The sequence below is a fragment of the Onychostoma macrolepis genome, chromosome 11 (genome assembly GCF_012432095.1).
Source record: "Onychostoma macrolepis isolate SWU-2019 chromosome 11, ASM1243209v1, whole genome shotgun sequence".
Classification (NCBI taxonomy): domain Eukaryota; kingdom Metazoa; phylum Chordata; class Actinopteri; order Cypriniformes; family Cyprinidae; genus Onychostoma; species Onychostoma macrolepis.
The window spans coordinates 10,388,811-10,411,002 of record NC_081165.1 but is presented as its reverse complement, the minus strand read 5'-3'; the positions used below and the strand labels follow the sequence as shown (position 1 = coordinate 10,411,002).

The 22,192-nt window shown below is 38.8% G+C and overlaps 2 protein-coding genes across 8 annotated transcripts in view; both read right to left on the bottom strand.

Moving 5' to 3' along the window:
- erc2 (ELKS/RAB6-interacting/CAST family member 2) overlaps positions 1-5,628 on the bottom strand; it is a 52,565-nt gene extending 46,937 nt beyond the window's left edge. For all 7 annotated transcript variants that reach the window (XM_058791423.1, XM_058791424.1, XM_058791426.1 and 4 more), the window contains exons 1-3: positions 5,564-5,628; positions 4,412-4,693; positions 455-1,182 (exon numbers count right to left, since the gene is read on the bottom strand). In XM_058791423.1, coding sequence (XP_058647406.1) covers positions 455-1,108 — 654 coding nt within the window. In that variant the 5' untranslated portion in view covers positions 1,109-1,182; positions 4,412-4,693; positions 5,564-5,628. The remainder of the gene's footprint in view (positions 1-454; positions 1,183-4,411; positions 4,694-5,563) is intronic.
- A 2,233-nt stretch (positions 5,629-7,861) lies between these two features.
- The window catches only part of bsnb (bassoon (presynaptic cytomatrix protein) b), a 98,604-nt gene continuing 84,273 nt past the window's right edge, over positions 7,862-22,192 (bottom strand). The window contains 9 exon segments of the mRNA XM_058791672.1: positions 7,862-10,870; positions 13,295-13,396; positions 13,552-13,607; positions 13,948-14,073; positions 14,197-14,308; positions 14,455-15,308; positions 15,685-16,125; positions 16,128-16,346; positions 16,349-17,726. Coding sequence (XP_058647655.1) covers positions 13,567-13,607; positions 13,948-14,073; positions 14,197-14,308; positions 14,455-15,308; positions 15,685-16,125; positions 16,128-16,346; positions 16,349-17,726 — 3,171 coding nt within the window. The 3' untranslated portion in view covers positions 7,862-10,870; positions 13,295-13,396; positions 13,552-13,566.

Here is a 22,192-nt window from a genome sequence, read left to right as displayed (position 1 = left end):
CATCATTAGCTTATCAAAAGCCATGAGTAGACAATAAATGATCTATAAATGCCATAATGTATTATTAATACATCTTAGCAATATTCACTCTTAATAAAAATAAAGGTTCCAAAAAGGGTCTTACAGAAAAATCTGATATTATTAGAGAACATTTTTCATTTCTATAGCTCTTCAGAAGGTTATCAGTGTACTGGTGTTACAAAAAAAAAAAAAAAAAGCCCAGGAGGGCTCTTCCTCTGTGAATGGTTGATATCTAGGACAAATATAGTGATCTAAAGAACATATAATGTAACATCAAGAACTTATACTCCAAAGAACCATACAGCATCTCAAAAGGCCATGAAAACAGGTCTTAATTGGAAGAATTACTGCAAATAATCTCTAAAGAACCCTTATTTTTACTCAAGCCTAGCTCCTTATCATTTTGCATGTAAGGTAAGGTAACCATCCTAACCTGATTCTCCTCGTGGGTCACTCGCATCTGTTCTTTGAGGATTGATGTGCGAGCTGCCTCCTCTTTCCTCATCACACGTTCTTTCTTCAGCTCGGGGCTCCAGAAGCTCTTGATGCTGTTGGTGGAAGAGCCCAGCTTGCTGTCCTTCAGGTCCAGCTCCCTCCGAAGCAGCTCGTTTTCCCTCTGCATGTCCCGCAGCTGTGCTTGGAGCTCCAGAAGTTCACCTCCACTGCTCCTAACCGCCTGTCGGAGCAGGGCCGACGGCGTCCCCTGGTGGTGGAGCATAGACAGCGAGCCCAGATCTCCGTAAGACAGCAGGTCGGCGTGCGGGATTCCCACCGTTGCGATATTAGGGGTGCTGCCCATGGCTGTAACCCGACCGCCGTACATCGTTCGACTTGCGGCCCGACCGAGCGTCATGGTGCCTTTAGGGTAAGTAGCTGTGGATCCGACGCCTTCATGGTCACTGAAGTACATTGGGCCAGATGTTGCGTAGGCAGCGTTGAGGGACTGGATGTTCTCCATGGATAAGGTCTTGCCGCCCGAACTGCCACTGTTGGCTCGACGGTGGCCCAATCGTGGAGAGCGGGGCAGCCGTGGGGAGCGAGCAGGGCTGCCCTCGATGTGGCCGACGGCACGCGCACTGCCATACATCTCCCGAGGTTCTGTAACACTGACAGTCTGTAAGAAAAGCCCCTTCACAGATCGACAAGGGTGTTTACTGCATCCTAGAGAAGAGAAGAGAAGTCACACACTTCAAAATGCAGTCAAACACTTCAAAATGGCTGCAACAAAGCAGCTTAGTGTATTGTCTGGAACAATACAGACCAATTCTTCGCTCGTTTTCATTTACAACAGCCTAGAGCTAATCAAAATGCAAAGACGTATTAAGATCCGTTGCGAAACATAATGAGACATTGTATTCTTTTTCATTTCAGAGACAACGTAACTTCCTTCAAATTTCTGCCCGAGGTGGGTTCAAGATAACGCCAGTGTCTATTCTTCAGAAAGATGAGTCAAAATGAAAAGTGTCCCGCAGTTTTTCTCAGAGGTGGGGACCACTTGCTGCTTGCGGGGATGACGCTGATGCTGTGGAGAGGGTTGCTATGGCAACAGTGACTGAGATGATGGAGGAGAGCGCACCTGTTTTCACTCGTATGAAAAGTGAGGATGTGTGGGCATTCATGGGCATGTGAGGGAGCGAGAGAGAGTGAGAAATGTACATTTATGCTGACATTAAAAGAAGCCGGTCTTGCAGATGGCCTGGTCATCTGTGCACTTCCGTGCCAGAGAAAGGACACGTTCAGCCTTCATCTTTCCGGACGGAGACCATATAAAGCATGCCATACTGGACAAACAGGGGAAAAAAATGGAAAGGGTGCTTGCCTGTGCACAACCCTCTGTTTTCTGGATGGTTGCTTACTGGTACGAGTCAAAAGAACTCTCCTGTTAAATATATAGTAAAAACGGCAGCCAGAAATTCATTGTAAAACAAATATATTCGCAATGTTTCCGGTATTATGGGATTGTTAATCACCAAGTTACTTGAACTTCCAAAATCTGCTTTCACCTTAAAATGTACTTTTAACCACCATGGTAATACCGGTGGTAAAATAGAAAGCCACATATTGAATCAGAATTCTTAGCAAGTGGCTACCCCATAACACATGACCAATATTTTTATAAAGATGGTTTTTAGGGTCATAGAAAGACAAAACACCATCAGGGTAACACGCAACACTGAAATAATGCAATGTGTCACAAAACACCCTAATGTACATTATTAATAAAAAAAATGGAGAAGACACTAAATTATTTATACTTTATGTAATATAAGCTAATCATATGTGGCTAAACCATATATGGTTTTTAACTTCATAAAACTGACAATGTTTCACTGTAGAATTACGTATAATCCGATGCAACCGTATATGGCAAGATACTTTAGAGTTAATCGATAAACAGGTTTCTACTGTAGCATTTTGTACAGTTTTTTTCTCTGTAGAAATTATAAACATTTTTACAGAGTAGATATGTAAGTCAAGTCCTGTTTCAAATAACACCTCTCTTATATAAGCTGCTCAATTTGAGGTATCACTCTCGTCTGTAGCACAAACGCTGAAGGATGAGTTATGCCCAGAAGTTAGTACAAACCTCTAAACCTTGGCATGAGATATCATATGATGTTTGCCTCAGGAAACACCACTAATTAAACTACAATTTCTGAAGCTTGATTTCCTGTTCCAACACCAAGGTCATGGGTTTGCTTTCCAGGGAACACATGATAAGACGTACACTTTGAATGCACTGTAAGTCATTTTGGATGAAAGTGTCTGCCAACAGCATAAATTAAACAAGCAAATGCTGCTTTTGGTCTCAACTGAAGTAGCTCACAGAGACTGAGCTGATAAATGTCAGCAGAGAAACTTCTGAATGAGAAATTAATGACGGAAAGAGCTTTTTTGATCGGTAATATATAGAAACCAGCATAAATGGCTTGATCGAGGTGGCAGGGTGCATATCACGAGCCACTGACTCTCTCTGCCACCCACTCTGACGCTGAAAACAGTGTGTGCATAGAGCCACAAAGGGCAAATTACCCAGACTTCAATAACACGACATGTTAAAAGAGAAACTGGCCATGCGATACATCTGTTGCATGGAATGTGAGTTAACCAAGCCATGCAGTGCATGGTTTAAACCCAGAATTCAATTCAGCTCAAGTTAATCATTTGTACGAGGATACATTTTTCACAGACCTTACCCTGGTAAAAACTCTTATTTGTCAGAAGTCTATCACCACAATTCGCAATTGGCATTCAGTATGTAATAAAAGAAAAAACAAATATTGAAAGTACTCTTTCTCAATTTCATTCATTTAACCTTAACAAGTTTAGTTCCCACACCTTTTAACAAATGAATCCTTATCTAGACATGCTAAATAATGGATAAGGCTATTTTTTTAACGAGTGCACACACAAAGATATTATAGTCAGTTAATAAATAAGATCCGTGCATATCTATAAAAATGTATATTTGCTACAGAAATTCCCATGACATTTCCAGACCAATTTTTTAATTCCCCCAAATTTCCAAATATAAAACAAGGTGATGTTTCTCTTCTCAATTATATTTTCATAAAATACCAAATAAAATGATTTTGAAGCAATGGTGACAGTTCGCATTATACAAATCCATTGCTTCCAGATGTCTGTCGGTCACATTGTGATAAAATATCACATCATTTCCCTTGCAATCAAGGGTTGCCAGAAACACTGTTTAAACGCCAATAAATTCTTTGATTTTCTGAAGATCAGACAGAAGCCGCATGTTAAAGCCCTCCCTCATCCTTCAGCCACTGGCAGTACGAATAACATCTGCTTTCTGATTGGCTTTCACCAATGTCAATCATCCCCCAAAAATCACTCCTAGAGGCTGACAGGTCATACATGCCCATGTTTTTCCTAATTGAGAAGCAATCATTGAGAAAAAAAACAAAACAAAAAAACACTAAACGCAATATACATTTGAGAATGTAATGCACCTAAATTGAGATAAAAAAAAAAGAGAGATAGGTGCATTCAATATTATTCAGCTTATGAAATGTCATTTCTAACATTTAAATCGAATTATTCTCATTTAGACCGCACACAGAAACATTCACGCAGAAAATATCAACCGTTTATGAAGATAAATTAACACTAATATGAACGAGTGTTCATATATGGAACCAGAACCAGTGTATGCATTGATCCTAAAGCAAATGCTACTGAAACAGCATCGAGCGACGCTTCATCTCGTTCATACTACAGCGGATTTAAGCTCATTTTACATCATTCAAAAATAATATAATTAGCTCAAATCGATGAATCCGACCTAAATTTCGCTCCTTTAATATAAACCCCACCTAACTGGGGTGAATGGATGCCAGTGTGTCGTTAGATCACGTTTCGTTACCTTTTCAGCGTCGTCGCCGCTCCATCACTGTGCGGGTCCCCCAGCATCAGCATCAGCGTCCCACGTCCTGCATCCACTCCAGCATCAGCAGTCCGCTCTCTTATTGGACACTCGTACACAAACTCCGCCCCCGAACGCATAAATGAGCTTCAGATTTAAAGGGGCAGGACAAATAGTGACAAGAGACGCGTCGACCACATGAGGCGTTGTCATGCATGTATGCAGCCAAGTTGTATTGCACTGTATTATCACTTCTTAAGCTCAATTTGAGATCAGTGTCGCCTATAAAGAGAGAATTGACACAAGGGTTAAAACGAGGTTAAGTTATGCCCCCTCCCACACACAAACAGCAACCACACAAAACAATGCCTGCATACATACATACATACATACATACATATATATATATATATATATATATATATATATATATATATATATATATATATATATATATATATATATTCTGCATATGTATTCTACTTTATATATATATTCTACATATAATATATATATGTGTGTGTGTGTGTGTGTGTTTAGTGCTGTGAAATGATTAATAAATTTTTAAGAAAAGATGTTATGTTTATATATTTAATATATTTATATAAAATATAAATGATACGAATATAAATGTGTGTGTGTGTCTGTGTCTGTGTGTGTGTGTGTGTGTGTGTGTGTGTAGTTTACGTATCAATGTGTCCTATGGTGTGACAGCAAAATGTCAAAAAAAAAAAAAAAACTTTAACATTGAAGATAAACCTGTCTCATGCTACTTGTAACTCTAAGAATGAAGATACATTTTTCTCATGTTATTTGTATGTTAAGTTTTTTTCTACATTTTTGCTGTCACACCATAGGACACATTGATACGTAAACTACACACACACACACACAGTACAATTTTTATTTGTCAACTATCCATACATATATATATATATATATATATATATATATATAACCTTCTATTATGTCACCTACAATTATTTTTCTTCTACTTTTTATATTTAATCTTTTTATTTATTTATTTATTTTGGCATTTTTAACCCATTAAAAGGTTAAAAGTCAACTTGACAATAACTGCTGTTCTCATTATGAATTCTGTGAAGGTCACATCTAAGAAGTTTGCATTAAGTTGACGGATGAGCTACTCACCGTCTGCGGTCATGCCAATCATATGCGGCCAAGTGTGGTCATGTGACCCCTGCTGTAATTGGCTTTGATGCCTCCGGTGATTTCTGATTGGCTGACTGTCACAGACTTCCCCTCCAGCTCTCGCTCTAGCCGTGATGCTTAAGGGTGGAGACTGTCTATACAATGAGCTGGACTTTGACTATTAAAAAAGAAGAGCACCGATGCATTATAAGAGGATTGTGAACACGAGAGCAAGATCATTTCGACCATTCTGGAAATAGAATTGCAAGACATTTAATCCATATAGTGTTCAGAATGATATTGAGAAAAAATATAGGCTAAATAAGGTATAAATAAAAATGTCTTTGTGACAATCTCTTTACAATCTGTTGTCACTTTAAGCAGCTTTAACTCTGTTTCTTCTAAAAGTTAGTTTAATTTCAATGTGACCTGTGAAGTTTACAGCAAATGACTTGATTAGCCTGTGCATGACTCAACCTTACCAACCAGCTCTGTGAGTCCCTCGGTGATGTGAGTAATGTCTCATCACACCGCCTTTACATGCTACAAGCCTTCCTGGTGCGGAGGGATTTAGCGAATGTTGACGGTAAGCGTGTGTGACAGCAAAGTCCCTTTCTATAGTCTTTGGTGACAGTGGGTGGACAAGAAAACACGTAGCCTACACAGTTACACAAACACACATGATAGGACACCAAACACACCTTCTGTCCATTAACAGAAGGCAAGTCGAGGCCTGAGCTCTTACAACACTCTTCACACACGTTTTAGTTGATCACTTTTCCTCCAAACGTTCCATTGATCTTATACAACGATATGAAGTACAGTTTCTAATTGCACAGAAAATAATTCTGTTCGAAGGGAAACATGGTTGTATAGCAGAAAGCAAGCAGAGATTTAAAAAAAAAAAAAATCTAGTGTTGTCTTCCCACAAAATCATTATTTTCCCCATCATTTCTTTCACTGGGAACACTGATTGCCAAACAAAATCAATTGTTGCCAGTGTTTGTGGCCATTGGGGAAAGAATTTAATTACCAGAGCACAAAATATTGATTATGAGTGAGTGATTATGAATTTTGATTCAAACCAATTTACAGAGCCGGAGTCTGTTTCAAACAGCAAAATGATTCCATATTTCATAGCTATCACATTTTCAAGTCATTTTAGCTCACATTGAGACCGTGGTCCTCTGTTGACACCTAGAGGTCGTATCAAAAAGTGCATCGATACATCTTCAACTGATTATTTTTTGCCAATGAATATGTAATTTCTAAACTATACAAGTAAACTGTGTATTTTTACATTGTTAGCTAAGAAATATATTATTTCCATTATTTAATTTCAGATGAAAACAAAACTGTGATCAGTCACTGTGATCAGGCCAGAACAAGTCGCAATGTGGACCAGATTTATTGATATTTAATCAGGAAAATAAAGAAAAAACATTCCACATCTGTAGCACAAATTTTGTGAGAGGAATTACACAACCATAGTGTAATACTTGGGGTTAGGCATTTAAACAAACTCTTAAAGGAATAGCTCACACAAAAACTCCTGAAAATTTACTCACTTCCAGGCCATCCAAGATGCAGATGAGTTTGTTTGTTCATCAGAACAGATTTGGAGAAATTTAGCACTACATCACTTGCTCACCAATGGATCCTCTGCAGTGAATGGGTGCCGTCAGAATGAGAGTCCAAACAGCTGATAAAAACATCACAAGTAATCCACAACACTCCAGTCCATCAGTTAACATCTTATGAAGTGAAAAGATGCATGTTAAAAAATCCATCATTTAGGCATTTTAATTTTAAACCATCTCTTCTGGACAAACGCTTCTATTATTTCTCTCCTGATTCAGACGAAAATACCTTTTCACTGGAGAAAAAACTACAACATATAGACTTGTATTTTAGCAGAAAGCAATGGTTTGAAGTTAAAATACCTTAATGATGGAATTGTTTCTTACAAAAACACAGCTTTTGCACTGATAGACGGGAGTCATTAGGATTACTGTGATATTTTTAAGAGCTGTTTGGACTCTGTTAATGTTAAATTTCTCCAACTCTGTTCTGATGAACAAACAAACTCATCTACATCTTGGATGGCCTGAGGGTCAGTACATTTACAGCAAATTTTTGGGAGAACTATTCCTTTAACCCCAAGTATGAACAATCGTATAATTAATGATGCTTACAAACACCACTAAAAATAAAACTGCCTAGGATAAGAATGAGGATGACGTACCTTTTCTCTCTAATGTCATTTTCCTGCAAGGAGTGAAATACAAGAGACAAATGTAAATTTGAATTTTTTTGTCTTTATTCTTCTCCAGTCTGGAAACAAATTGCAGGTTCATTATTTTCATAATCACATTACATGACATGATGCACCAAAATTTATCTTTTTAACAGGAATACATTGAAAAGAACACAATATTTCACAATGAATACTGGACTCACATTTAGCCCATTGCACTTACAACAGTGAGTGAATTTTCATTCGTGAGAGCATTTTTCTGAATTGTCATCTTTTTCGTGTTAAATTTATAATACATCCACCAAATCACTCTGAACCCTCTTTTCTGGCACAGTCATGATGGAAGCCACTTACATATTTTTCATTCTATTTATATTTAATAAACACAATATGTATAGAATCCCTACACAGACCAAATGTTTTCAGATTGTAAGTTTTTCATTTTTTCCACTGTAGTCAACAGTCATTGAGAGCCAGCAACATGTACTATGATATTTTTTTTTTCTCATAATAATAACAACAATCATCATTTTTCTTTTATACACAAAAGCACAAAAGGTTGGCAGCAAGGCCGGCGTGAAGTTGCACAAGACGGCCATCATTTTACTCATGATATTTAAACACTGTACAAAATAACCAAAGTCAGTATTTACAGTGACAGTTTGTCTGTGTGTGTGTGTGTGTGTGTGTGCACAACTGTGTGTGTGGGTGTGTGTGCGTGCACATGCCTGTTTGTGTGGATATGTCCATGTTTGCGTATTTCTATCTATATCACTGTGGCCGGCTTTTGTGGTGGCAACTTTGGCTCATGCACTTGTTATTGAATATCTCCATGGTAACAGTGATGTAGAAGAGTTATTATTCTTCAGTATAGAGTCATGATTGCCTAAACAGCATTCCAGTATCAAAAGGAAAAGATTCACCTCTAATCAACGCACCTCGTGACTCATTCAGACGAGTGCATCCTACCTAACTCGAATGGTGATGGACAGTTTGTGCTTTCCACGTGCATGCCCTGATTTTCATATAAATGGCATGGAGATGAATTCATGCTACATACTGTACAATGATCACGTTTACGGCAAGTCTGCTTACTTGAATCTTCTCCAAAGCATAGTTTTGACTGTGAAGACATTGTCAAATTTACATGTTCGTGTGTCTTTAAGATCTTGTCGTTTTCTGTTTTCATATTAATGATCTTTGTTTTCCATCTGTCGGTTTTCTCAAACATCGCAGATATACAATGCACAAAGACCTGTTTGTGAACTTGATGTGAATTCAGTGTGGACACAATAACATTCGCAACCGAACACCGATGTAAAACGACATTTCCTGTTGAAGGAGACGAAATAACGAGTGCATAAGCTGTGTGCCCGACTTGTCACCTGATCAGACTGCAGACACGAAGACCGAATAACAGCACTACAAGGAGCCAAAGAGAGCTGAGCAGAATCATGCTGCAAGCAACAGAGATGGTGGATGTCCAAGACCAACAGTCCACACAGTTAACCCTTTGGCAACAGATTCCCTGAAAACTAGGGAAGACGAGGGCTTTCATAAACATGCCATTAAAATAAAACAAAAGTAGTTTGATATTTTCATACATACAAGGTAAATACAAACTGTCCCTAGTCGTATTTGAACCCATCGTAACGCAGTATCGGTGAGGGACGTTGCAGTGGGAAATGGTTTTACATGGATTATTGCATAGAACATTTGAAATTGGTTCAACATATTTTTCCTAGGTGGATCTACGTAATGGTAAATGTGTTTTTGGGAACTTCTGGATGTGCGAGAGGGTGATGGTGTAATTTGTTGGGGTTCATAGAAACTTATTTTTACCTGTCTATGTATGACAGTCAGATCTGTGATGAGGAACTTGAATGCTTGCAGATCACTTCCAGCAAAAAACAAAACAAAATTGTGCTCTGTACGGATTAGCATGCTATTGCTTCAGGGAGAAAAACAACTATGTATATTATAAACAGTTTAGATTATCAACAATGACGAGAAAAAATAATATGTTAAGGTATAAATAATAATACCAAACATTAAACAAAGAAATACCAGAAATATAAATCCATAAATACACAAATCAATATCTTACATTAGCAGTGTTAACGAGAGATATGTACATGTTCAGCAGTATACAGTTGTGCAAAATAAATCAAGTAAGGATGATATGGAACTTTTAAAAAAATATGTGAGGTATACAAGTAAAAAATATTAGTAAGGCTCTTAATTTAAAAGAAAATTAGGCAAAACTGATAACAAGCTAAAGCAAATAAAAAAAAATCTGGAATAGGGTAGCAATGGCTTAATGGTTGATAAAAGACGAACAAGACTATGCTAACATTCTGATATTACTGACCTCTGCACTTGACCGATAGTTTTACATTAAATAACCAGCTTTTTACACAAGGTGCACATGGCTTCACCCTTAGAGACTCTGAAAGTTGTCTAGATATGGATTCATATATATATCTCATATATGTATACATATATATTTTTTTGTGCGTGCATTCCATGTCCACGGTTTACACATTTGCATTCATTACACACGTGACAAAAAGGTTAAGGAAGAAACAAAAACATTCATAGAGAGGGTCAATCATCGCCATATTGGAATGTCAAGATCTTAGAAATCGAGCATACATTTTTAAACAGAGTTTGTTTGAAGCCTTTGTAAGGTAGTCGTTCTCCTTCTCTGCTACGGTCTCTTCGAGTCTGGGCATAGAAGTCTTCATTAGGACTGCAAAAAGCTAAAAACTGCAGCTGCCTGACATCTTCATGCTGTTTTTAGAAGAGGGAGGGTCACCTGAGCACAGATTATGTCATATAAGGGAAGACATAACTGTCTAGAAAAACCTGAAACGGAACAGGCAGTTTGGCATTTTGGGAATTGTAATTGCTTCAACAGCAACTAAGGAAACACTCTGGAAGAGAATTAGCCTCCATGTTTGTTTGGGTATGCAGATATCATCGGATAGACCGTGCCTGTGAATTCTGACTTAATGTTTTCATTGAAACTTCAAGGTTGGATGATACATCTGGAGAAGAGATGAAAGAAAGAAATGTTACAATATTTGGTATTTTCACTGCATAATTAGAGTGCAGAGATAGTCAAACATTCACATAATATGTGGTATCAATTTTGAACCTTCAAAACACTGGCCCAGTTTGCTTGCATTGTTGAGGGTTATACAATGCACTACTCTTCTTAGCCACTAGAGGGAAGAAGAGGACGAATTTCTTACACCAGCAACACCAGTAAAAAGGCTTAGTACCAGAATTGCAGGTTCAAAATCTGCGGGCTTTATGAAAAGGTTTGTGAACAAATTTCACATTTTCACTATAAACTTAAAATGACTATTTAAGCTCAATTTCAGCAAAAAAATACAAATAAAAATGTGGAAAATCTAATGTATTCAAGATTGCTGAATTCGCGTGCACTAAAAATGAGAGCAGTAAATAGCAGAATCAAATCTAGAAGTTTTAGAGATGCCTGAGGAGTTCTTTTTCATGTGGGTATTGTGATTGGAAGGACACACCCATACCTTCCATTGTGACTGCATGAGTAAACCAAACCAATGTATGGAGCAGGATTTGGACTGGATTGGATAGTAAACTGAGAATTGAATTGGATTAGCCTTGATTTAAGGAGCCCCTAAACCTGTTTTATCCCAGATCCTTTCTCTGGATCTGCACATGCAAAACACCCGATGACAGTAAAAGACCACCATGATACAATACCAGTGAAAGTATAGGGAGGAGGAGACAGAGCACAGATAGAATAAGAAACCAGAGAAATGTGATTACAGGAAATTAATTAAATAAGCCAATGGTCTCATTGGCTATATTCAGCAGAGAATAAGTGGTTCAATGAGATGAGATTTTAGTCAAGTTTTCTACAAGACCACATTGCTAAATACAAAGCTAATCACTGTACTTTTTTTTTAACATTCTCATTACTGTTTCAGTTTAAATTCTAGTACAATTCTTTGATATGGTTAACTGCAATTTTGATTGAGTCTTGATTAATGTGACTCATCAGAATATTTTCAGCACAAAGATGACTGAGCTTTGCCCGGATGCTAATGCTAATCCAAGCCCACTGATCTGCTTGCTAATTATAGCCCACTTTAACTGACCCAATTCACCCATGCTGAAGAGCGAAAAGTTAGATCCGAACGCCTCTGATCAGGGTCAGCTAATCAGAGCTCTAACTTTTGACATTAATATTGAGCAAGTGGCACAACTGTCCTCAAGTCCACACTGCAGCTTAATTTGGTGGTCAATTTACCTTTTAATGCTTAATCCTGTTCTGTACACACAGATAGATAATGTAAGGGAGTGACAACCGCATTCTACAACCGAATTAACTCACTAAAAATTCAGGTAGTTACAACCGCATTTACAAAAATTCTACTCAGTGTGGAGCCACACTGAACAACTAGTTGTTAATTACTTATTTAAAGGGGTCATATGATGCGATTTCAAGTTTTCCTTTCTCTTTGGAGTGTTACAAGCTGTTTGTGCATAGATAAGATCCCTAAAGTTGCAAAGACTAAAGTCTCAAAACAAAAGAGATATTCTTTATAAAAGTTAAGACTCGTCCACGCCCTGGTGTAGTTTACGCAAGCGCCGGAAGCGATCTGTCGCGCGTATACGGCACTCATTTTTTACTTGCGCGAACTCATCCGGGAGTGTTGACTTTTCAAATTGCGTAAACTACGCCAGAGCACATACAGACGTCATGCACCGGATGCCGTGCATGCGCTCAGGGCAGTTGGACATAGTGGTGTATTAGAGGTAAAACATGATAAAAATACTGTTCAGTTTCTTGCACAAACCGACCGTTTCGTGTCTTAGGACATCAATGTATCGTCACGAGCCACAGGGTTTAATTTGGATTTGTCTGTGCATGTTTTTTCTCTCTCAAAGATTGTGTGCCCATTGACTTGCACTATAGGACTGACAGACTGCTACTGAAGAAACAAAGTAACTTACATCTTGGATGCCCTGGGGGTAAGCAGATAAACATCAAATTTTCATTTTTGGGTGAACTATCCCTTTAACTATGTACTTACATTTAAATTAATAATTTGGCACAATGCACTTATTGTGTACATACATGTGTTTACATTGTACTTATATTTTTAAAAATACCTATATGTAATTACAACTGTAATTAATTTCTGTAATTACATTTAGAATTACACTGTTGACCCATCCCTTACACCTTAACCCACCCTTAAACCTACCCATACCACCAAACCTGTCCCTAACCTTACCCATATCCCACCTCAATAGCAGCAATAGTGTTTTGCAATACAGTATGAACACAATAAGTACATTGTACTTATTTTTTTATGTAAGTACATAGTAGTTAAGGCCACCTAATATAAAGTGCGACCGAATGTTTATACTTGTTTTGAGTTCTAAAGTAAAGTGAGTTCGAATAAAATACTCACCAGTGTTCTCAGGTGTACCCCGCCCTCAGCTAGAGATGTTAAATTGCAGAAGCAGATTCATAGGTTTTTCCAGTTCTAACTCCAAGTCACCCCAACTAATGCCTGAGGAACAGAAAACAAAAATCAGAAAACTATAAGACTCAGCTTCACAAGTTACATTTTGTTGGTCAACATGGCAACCAATCCAGCGTTACCTAGCATAAAACAAAATTAATGCGGGTCTTTTCAGAAGATTAATGCATAAAGTGTTTTCTCACCTTCCTATCGGCTGATCACCAAAATGAAGTAAACTTCTTCCCAAGAGCAGATACAGCTGTATGAAAGATGAGCAAAGCAAAAACCCAATTAAGGTCACAGGTGGCATATCTTAAACAATCTGGGCTGCAAACACAAAGGCTATAGATTCAATCCTAAGTAGGAGTAACTCAGGAATTGGAGAATTACTAAGATCACCATCCAGCTTAGGCCTCCACCATTTTGCACTTAAACCCAGGGTATCCTTAGGTGCTACCCCTAATATTACTGTTGTGCAAGTTGTTGTGAAAGATGGCAATTAACTACTATACTCAGTCAAAACATAGCATGTATTCTCCATAACATCTGTCTCTACCTGTTGCCAAAATTTTGATTGCTTATGATTCACAGTTCCATACCATCTCCTAATTTTCCAGCTTGTTCCGCTGCTCCTCCCTGCAGGATCTTTGTAAGAACATTTTCCCCTTCAGCAGGCTGCTGTGCAGCACTACCTATACCCCCTGGCCGGGGTGCTGCCTTTGAACCTGAAAAAACAAAGAACAAATGATCTTGTTCTTAGATCAAACACAAGTAATGAATGTTCCCTATTTTGCTGAAAAACAAAACTATACTAATTATTCTGAATTAGCAGAGTTATTTCCATTTACCAATTCCTGTGGTAGGAATCTGGGGTGTTTTTGCAGCCTGTGGTGCAGCTTTTGATCCAATAGCAACTGCAGGAGTTGGTGCAGGAGCAGGCGCAGCTGTGTCAGGTTTTGCCTGTGTAGGGGCATGAGGGGACAATGTTACAAGAAACTTTAAGCTTATTTAAAAAAAAAAAAAGTATTTGTCAATCGTACATACCTAAAGGAGCAGATTAAAAATAGCATAAATGGTAAGGCACCAAGAGATTTTTGAAAACTCACCATAGCAGCAGCTGGCTGGGCAGTGGGTGGTCCTCCTGGCTGTTGTCTTGCCTGTGCTGGAGCCTGACCTGGCTTAGATTGTTGCTGAGTTGTACCTGTTCCCATGCTAGCAGCTGTGGTTGTGGACTGAGTTGCTCCCATTGTGGTTGCTGGCTGTTGCCCGGGTTGCTGTGGTGGCTGCTGCTGTGTACGAGTTGTTTGTCCCAGTTGTTGTTGTCCTTGTTGCCCTGTCTCAGGTGGCTGAGGCCCTGTCTGCTTGGCAGACATTTGCTGGCCTGCTGTAGATCGCTGCTGTCCTTGCTGCGATTGTGGCTGCTGTTCTCCAAGACCCTGCTGTGGCCTGGAACCTGAAGAGGGCTCCTGCCTTCTCGATGAGCCTGGTTGCCTCTGCCCCCGTTGTCCACTTGAGCCATGGTGGTGGCTTGATGGGTCACGGGAGTAGTCTCCTGAGTCTCGATGGCTTGCAGATCGTGGATCGGAGGATCTTTTCTGTGTGGAGGATGAAGTAACACGGCCGTCTGAGCGGGTGGAAGGATCTTTTGGATGTGATCGTGAAGAACGAGACGTCCTGGGATCATCTGATGAATGACGGGAAGAAGTGTGTCTTCCTGAACTACTGCCATGGTGACGGTGTTCCCGAGATGTGGTGGAAGAGGAATGTCGTTGATGTCCGTACTCATCTTGAGGCCACAGGTCTTCTTCAGGAGGCTCATCATAATCATGGTAAGTGTGCTTTACATTGCTCCTCCTGCTAGAGGATGAGTGACTTCCACTCCCATGGTGTCTAGAACGATCTGACCGAGGTTCACGTGGTTTTTCAAACCAGTCTGTCTCCTCCTGACCCAAATGATAGGCTTTTTGGGAAATGAAGAGAGAAAGTCAATATTTTGTGCTATAGGAAACGTCAGTGGCAAAAAACTGGATATGAACTCAATGAAGCCATGCAATGCTCAAATCCCAAAGAAAATAGTTGAAGAAAAAAAGAAAAGGAAGCCAACAAAAACAGCCATCAACAAGAATAACCAAAATACAAAATGTACTGACATCTGAATCACATCATGCAGTTCATGCAAAAAGGCATATATGGTTTCATGCACTGATTACAGCATTCACATACAACAGTAGTCCAATCTTTTGTTCTGTCTGCCTTCAAGGCAAGATCATTGGCATGCAAGCTTTCAATTGTTGGATGCATTTTAACAAGCAGTTTTTAAATTCAGCACCAGTTACCTTCACTGTCTGAAACAGCACAGTGCATGTCATCTGCAAGGTAAGGGTCATCTGGCTTATATACATGACTCTTAGGCATATCCCTTATATGGTGGTCCTGTACATCTGGTAAGGAATGACTGGAGCCATACTGATTCCGTACATCATGGGGATCTGGCACAGAGCCACGACCGATTCCCATAGGCTTTCCAACAGGACTCAGAGGGCTCTCTTCCTCTGAGTTCTGCGTACGCATAGAAGGACGGCCACTACGACCATGTGTGCCCCTCTGTGATCTTTCCATGGCGTCCCTCTCATAAGACTTACTACGGTAACCGCTTGAATCTCTGGAGGAAATTTTATCCATGCCATAACCTGTGGACCTTGATCGTCCGGATCCATAAAGACGATCATCCTCTTCCAAAGCCTCTCTTGATCCATAGTACTTCTGTTGATCATAACTTTTTTTGCACCAGTCCTGGACACCACAGTGCAACTACCACCAGTTGATGTTGTCATGGTGTAGGAGGCTAGATCAGACTCTACATCTCGAGCTTCTTCAATTGGAGAGAACTTGGATATCTTTTGTTCCATGCCTTGCTTCCTATGTTTGCTACGTTTGGACGAAACAGCAGGTGCCAAATTTTTGGATGAGTGTTTTTGGCTTCCCATTCCCCACTGCTACGGGATGAATGCTTATAGTCATCATAATAATAACCTGTACCACCACTTACAGTGGTACTTGAATGTCCATGGCTGTCTACTGCACTTTGATAAGTATTTGAAGTTCTTCCATATAAATTCTCAGAGCCATTGCCATAAGTTGGTCCACGTGGGCCATTCTCACTCCCATAACCTACCCGTGACATGTCAGCGGACCCCATGTTTTCTTTTGTAAGTTCACTGATATCATCAATCATGACATAATTTCTGGGGATATTTTGTTCTAGATTTGTGGCATAGACACCATCTGTTACATATCCTGATGATGGACTTGGGATACGTTCAGTCAGAGGTTGGTCAGAGGGGCGATACTGACCATAAGCATTGTTCAGGGGTGAGGAATAGACACCACTAAATCCAGTTTCTTGAGCTGATGTTGCTATTTGAACTGATGGATTACTGATAACTTCATAGTTTGTGGGTAGCTTCTGTTCAAGATCAGCAAGAGAGGTTTGCCTTGGCCTTTGATGGGCAGAAAGCATGTCTGCATGAGGTTGGAAGGACATGCTCTGTGCAGGATAAGGTAGGGTCTGCCCTGGTAAAGGTGCAGGGGGTGGTTGGAATCCCTGGTGACTGGGCTGCTGCAAACCAAGATCAGACTCATAAGTAGGCTGACCATAGCTATGAGTCTGGTATGGCCCTGGGGTCTGATAGGATGAAGGTTGAGGAGGATGAGGTTGGAAGGTTCCAGGCTGGGGCTGTGAGGAGGTTGGGTATGGTGTTGTCTGAAACCCAATCTGCTGATAGGCGGCAGTGGGTGGTTGTGTGGGTGTGGGCTGGGCCTGTGGATATTGATATGGAACATATGAGGAGGTAGGAGGGTACTGAGATGCATTCAAATCAGTAGTATACTGGTTAAGAGGTGCTGTACTTGGGCGTGACAACATTCCATTTTCTTCATAGGTGCCTGGTGCTACCCCAGCTAGTCGCAAATTATTCAGCTCACTGTCTGACATGTAGTCACGTGCATCCCCCATGCATCGCAGGTATGCAAACTCTCGCCTCTCTCTCTCTTTAACCCTAGTTTCCTTGCGCTGGGTGATGCCCATTTCCAAGCATCGCAACTTAGCATCAATCTCCTTTTCCTCTTCCTCTAACTCTGCCTGTTGTTTACGTAATTTGGTGGATTCTTGCTCTACGGCTTTCAGTTCACTAAGCAAGCCTGCCTTCATTGCACCTTGTACAGGACGTGGCAAAACCCTCTGGGATGCTCCGGGAGAAGTGTATATATGGGGAATTGCTGGTGTTACAATCGGTACAGGTGTCTCATCTGGAGGGGGACTCGGGAGAGTTCTCTTCACCTTTCTCATCATTGCGTTCTGCTGCTGCAAGGCAGACATCTGGAAAGCAAACATTTTAGAGATTGATTAAAATGACCATTTTCCTTAATACTATACTATAAGCATAATATTATACTATAATACTATAAGCAAATAATAACAGTTTACATGCCAAATTTGGTAAATCTGTTAAAGGTGCCATAGAATGAATAACTGTCTTTACCTTAATAACAGTTCTGTACATGGAAATGACATACAATGAGCCTCAAACACCATAGTTTCGTCCTTCATATGTAAATCTCGTGATTTAAAAAAGCCATTTAAAAAACGTGAGCCACTAAAGCCCTGTCCGGGTTAGCTCCTTGCTAGCTGTAGCCTGTTATAGTACATAAGATTTCACTTACCACATAAACAGAGTAAGGAGAGATGAGGATGTAGGTTAATGATTTACAGATCCTGAGCACCACTGACAAGCATCTGATCTTGTGAAATGTGTGAGTACTGCCGCTCCATAGTATAAACATAGTTTGTGCGATCACGTATCTTGAAAGTGAAACTATGCGATCAACCGATCGTTCAAAAGCCGTTTCAATGCCTTACATATTAATAATGGCTCCCTGATGCCCGCGTTTTATAAACAGTATAATTACCCCTAATATAACTGTGAGAGAAAGTATTTAAATTAGTGCTGTCAATTGATTAAAAAATGTAATCGTGTTAATCACAGTCATGGACTGTGATTAATCATGATTAATCGCAAATTTAAAATACTAGGATTTACCTGGAAATGTGTTGAAAAAGAAATGCATGACAAACTAGTTTAAGGAAACAGAACCTTTCACACTTCCGCCAGGTATGAGACATAATCCTTATTATTCTTTTGTTTTTATTCAGACATTATCAGCCTTTATACTGGCAATAAAACTTTTACCAAGCCATATCGCTTCAATCCCAGTATACATTTACCCAACTATTATCAAAAGTATTTCTAAATAAATACAACAAAACATTTTCTTGCGACCTTACGTGAAGTATTATGACAAAATGCATTATGAAGAAGAATTGGACCTGTTCTGCAGCTGCATTAGAGCTAATATTAGCATCATGCTTCATAAGACAATTTATGAGATTAATAGTACACTTTTACTCAGAACTCACTTCAAACCACCATCGAGTGTTTGTAATAACTTCCTTTTGCGATCACATGTGGAATTTGGTCATTTACTGTTGTTAAAATATGCTATTTATAGCCTTTTAAATCGCTGCACAAATTAGCATTTCCGATGCACACATTCAACTAAAGAAAATCACATACAAATATCCTATCGTAACCGTGTGTTTATTATCTGGCTGTTGTCATGTTTATTTCTGCTGCTCTGGCTGAAACTCACTTGTTTGTGATGTTACAACCGCCTCTCCGTTCTTAAGTTGCCAGGTATGCATTCCAAGTATAATACACATTAGTAAAAGGATGCATTTTAATTTTTATTTGTCTATATACACTTTGGGCATAAAAAAAAACACAACCCACAGCTCTGTCATTTTTCCCGCGACTGTATTTTCAAAATAGCCCACTTGTGCCGTTACCCTGGCAACACTGGTGCTGTACCCTCATCACAAATTCGGGGTGAATGGAAAAAATTCAGGGTGGGAGGAAAAATTTTTTCAAATGTTTTGCATTCTCTCGCAAAACTTTTGCGTTCTCTCGCAAAGATATTTGCGTTCTCTCGCAAAACTTTTGCGTTCCCTCGCAAAACCATTTGAGTTCGGACAAACGCTTCCTGTTTACTTTGCAGCTTGCAGTGGTTACAGCTTGTATGTTCACAATGGAGCGATTCATAGAGTTTTATTTTGAACTTGCACTCAAAGTAATACAGTCAGTGCTTATTTCGAAGCACAGTTTTGGGACATTCTAAAACGCTTAATGTGGCTTAATGTTTTAAAACAGTGACATTGGAGGACTAAATTCGATAATAATAAATCCTGATAAAAATGATTAGGCTAGCATTAATAACCTTATTAATAATATTACTATTAATAAAGCAGAATATGAACGCAAAGCCCTGCACGTTTTCTTCCCCATAGAAAACGCTTAAGGTAGGCTATAATGAAAGGTTCATGCAGCTCGTATGTTCACAATGGAGCGGTTCATAGAGTTTTATTTTGAACTTGGACTCAAATAAATTAATAAGTCAGTGCTTAGTTCTGGCTTAATGTTTTAAAACAGTGTCTTGGAGGACCAAATTCGATAAAGCTAATACAATTATTAGGCTAATATTAATAACCTTATTAATAATATTACTAAGCAGAATAGCCCAGAATATGAACGCAACGCCCTGCACGTAGCCTAAGCTTTTTCTCCCCCATAAAACGCTTAAGGTAGGCTATAATGCAAACGGTGATTTAAAAATACCAAATCCGTTGCATTCATATTCTGGGCTATTCTCCTTTATTAATAGTAATATTATTAATAAGGTTATTAATATAAACCTAACAATTTTATTAGTATTTATTATTATCGAATTTGGTGCTAATGTCACTGTTTTAATACATTAAGCCACATTAAGCGTTTTAGAATGTCCCAAAACCGTGCCTTGAACTAACCACTGTCTGACTGTATTTCTTTATACTTGAGTCAAAGTTCAAAATAAAAACTCTATGAACCGCTCCATTGTGAACATACCAGCTGCATGAACCTTTCATTATAGCCTACCTTAAGCGTTTTCTTATGGGGAAGAAAAGCTTAACGTGCAGGGCGTTATGCTCATATTCTGCTTTATTAATAGGAATATTATTAAAAGGTTATTAATGTTAGCCTAATAATTTTTATCAGGATTTATTATTATCGAATTTAGTCCTCCAATGTCACTGTTTTAAAACATTAAGCCACATTAAGCGTTTTAGAATGTCCCAAAACCGTGCTTCGAAATAAGCACTGACTGTATTACTTTGAGTGCAAGTTCAAAATAAAACTCTATGAACCGCTCCATTGTGAACATACGAGCTGTAACCACTGCAAGCTGCAAAGTAAACAGGAAGCGTTTGTCCAAACTCAAATGGTTTTGCGAGAGAACGCAAAAGTTTTGCGAGGGAACGCAAATATCTTTGCGAGAGAATGCAAAAGTTTTGCGAGGGAACGCAAATATCTTTGCGAGAGAATGCAAAAGTTTTGCGAGGGAACGCAAAGTTTCTCGAGGGAACGCAAAAGTTTTGCGAGAGAACGCAAACCATTTGAAAAAAATTTTTTCTTCCCACCCTGAATTTTTTCCATTCACCCCGAATTTTTCCCACCACAATGTCCTGTAAAGGGCTCCGTATTAACGCGTTGACACCCCTAATTTAAATATATATTTTCCGTTAACACTTTATTTTGATGGTCCCTTTTGAACATTCTGTTGACACTAAGTAATGTTGCAACTACATGTCAACAAACTCTCATAAGAGTATAAGTAGACTGTGCTTCATATCTACTAACTCATTGCGTTGGTCTCCCAACAGATATTCTACTGACTATAAGTAACTTTGCAAGAACGTGTCAACTTAATCTAACCCTAACCCTACCAGTCAGCTAATACACTACTAACACTCTAATGAGAGTTAGTAGAAATGTAGGTGCAACATTACTTATAGTCAATAGAATGTGTTAAAGGGACCATCAAAATAAAGTGAAACCTATTTTCCTCCCTGTGTTTCTTTCTTGCTGATGAGCCGTACTGTGAAACAGCCAATCAGAGCAGAGGTCATTATTATTCATGACACTGCCAAATAAGCCAATAACAGACCATTTCATTCTAGGGAGAAATATTAGGGTTGTAAATGGACATGTAAAATGGTTTCTGGAGATTTTTGCCCTTACCTAAGCCACATACCTTCTATGTAGATATCAGAGAACAATTTAAAATACTGTATCAATGCATTCTATGGCACCTTTAAATATATTACACATACTGCATACAGACGCAGTTGTATCACAGTTTATCACTCTGTATTACAGTCTGTATTACAGTTTTTATGTCTTTCATTTTTCATAAATCCCTCAGAGGAATTTTAGGGCATACAATGCACTTGAGGTTCAGAAAACCAACCAAACCAAAACAAGATATTGCAAGCAAAACTAAACAGCTATTTTGTCAACCAATTATAAATATATCCATGATACTATATTTTATAAATGACTGGTGGTTTCAGAATCAATCAGGCAATATATTATACATAGATAAAAATGGCTACAATCCTATTTAGCTGTAATAATTTTGGTGTACCAAATATTTTAGTGTTAACACAAGAATTAGTTTTCAGTTTACAACAAATAAACATTAAAATATCATATAATAAACAAAAAACATCTGTATACCTACGGTAATGTGAAGTTAGATAATCCATTAAAGACATTCAGTTAAAACACACTGGATGAAGTGACAGAAGAAATAGCTTCCTTTTAGCTGGTGTACAGTTCTTTAAATGCACAAGCCTGAGCATTCCTTACACAGGAATCAAACTGAGAATGCAAGACTCGGACCTCTCTG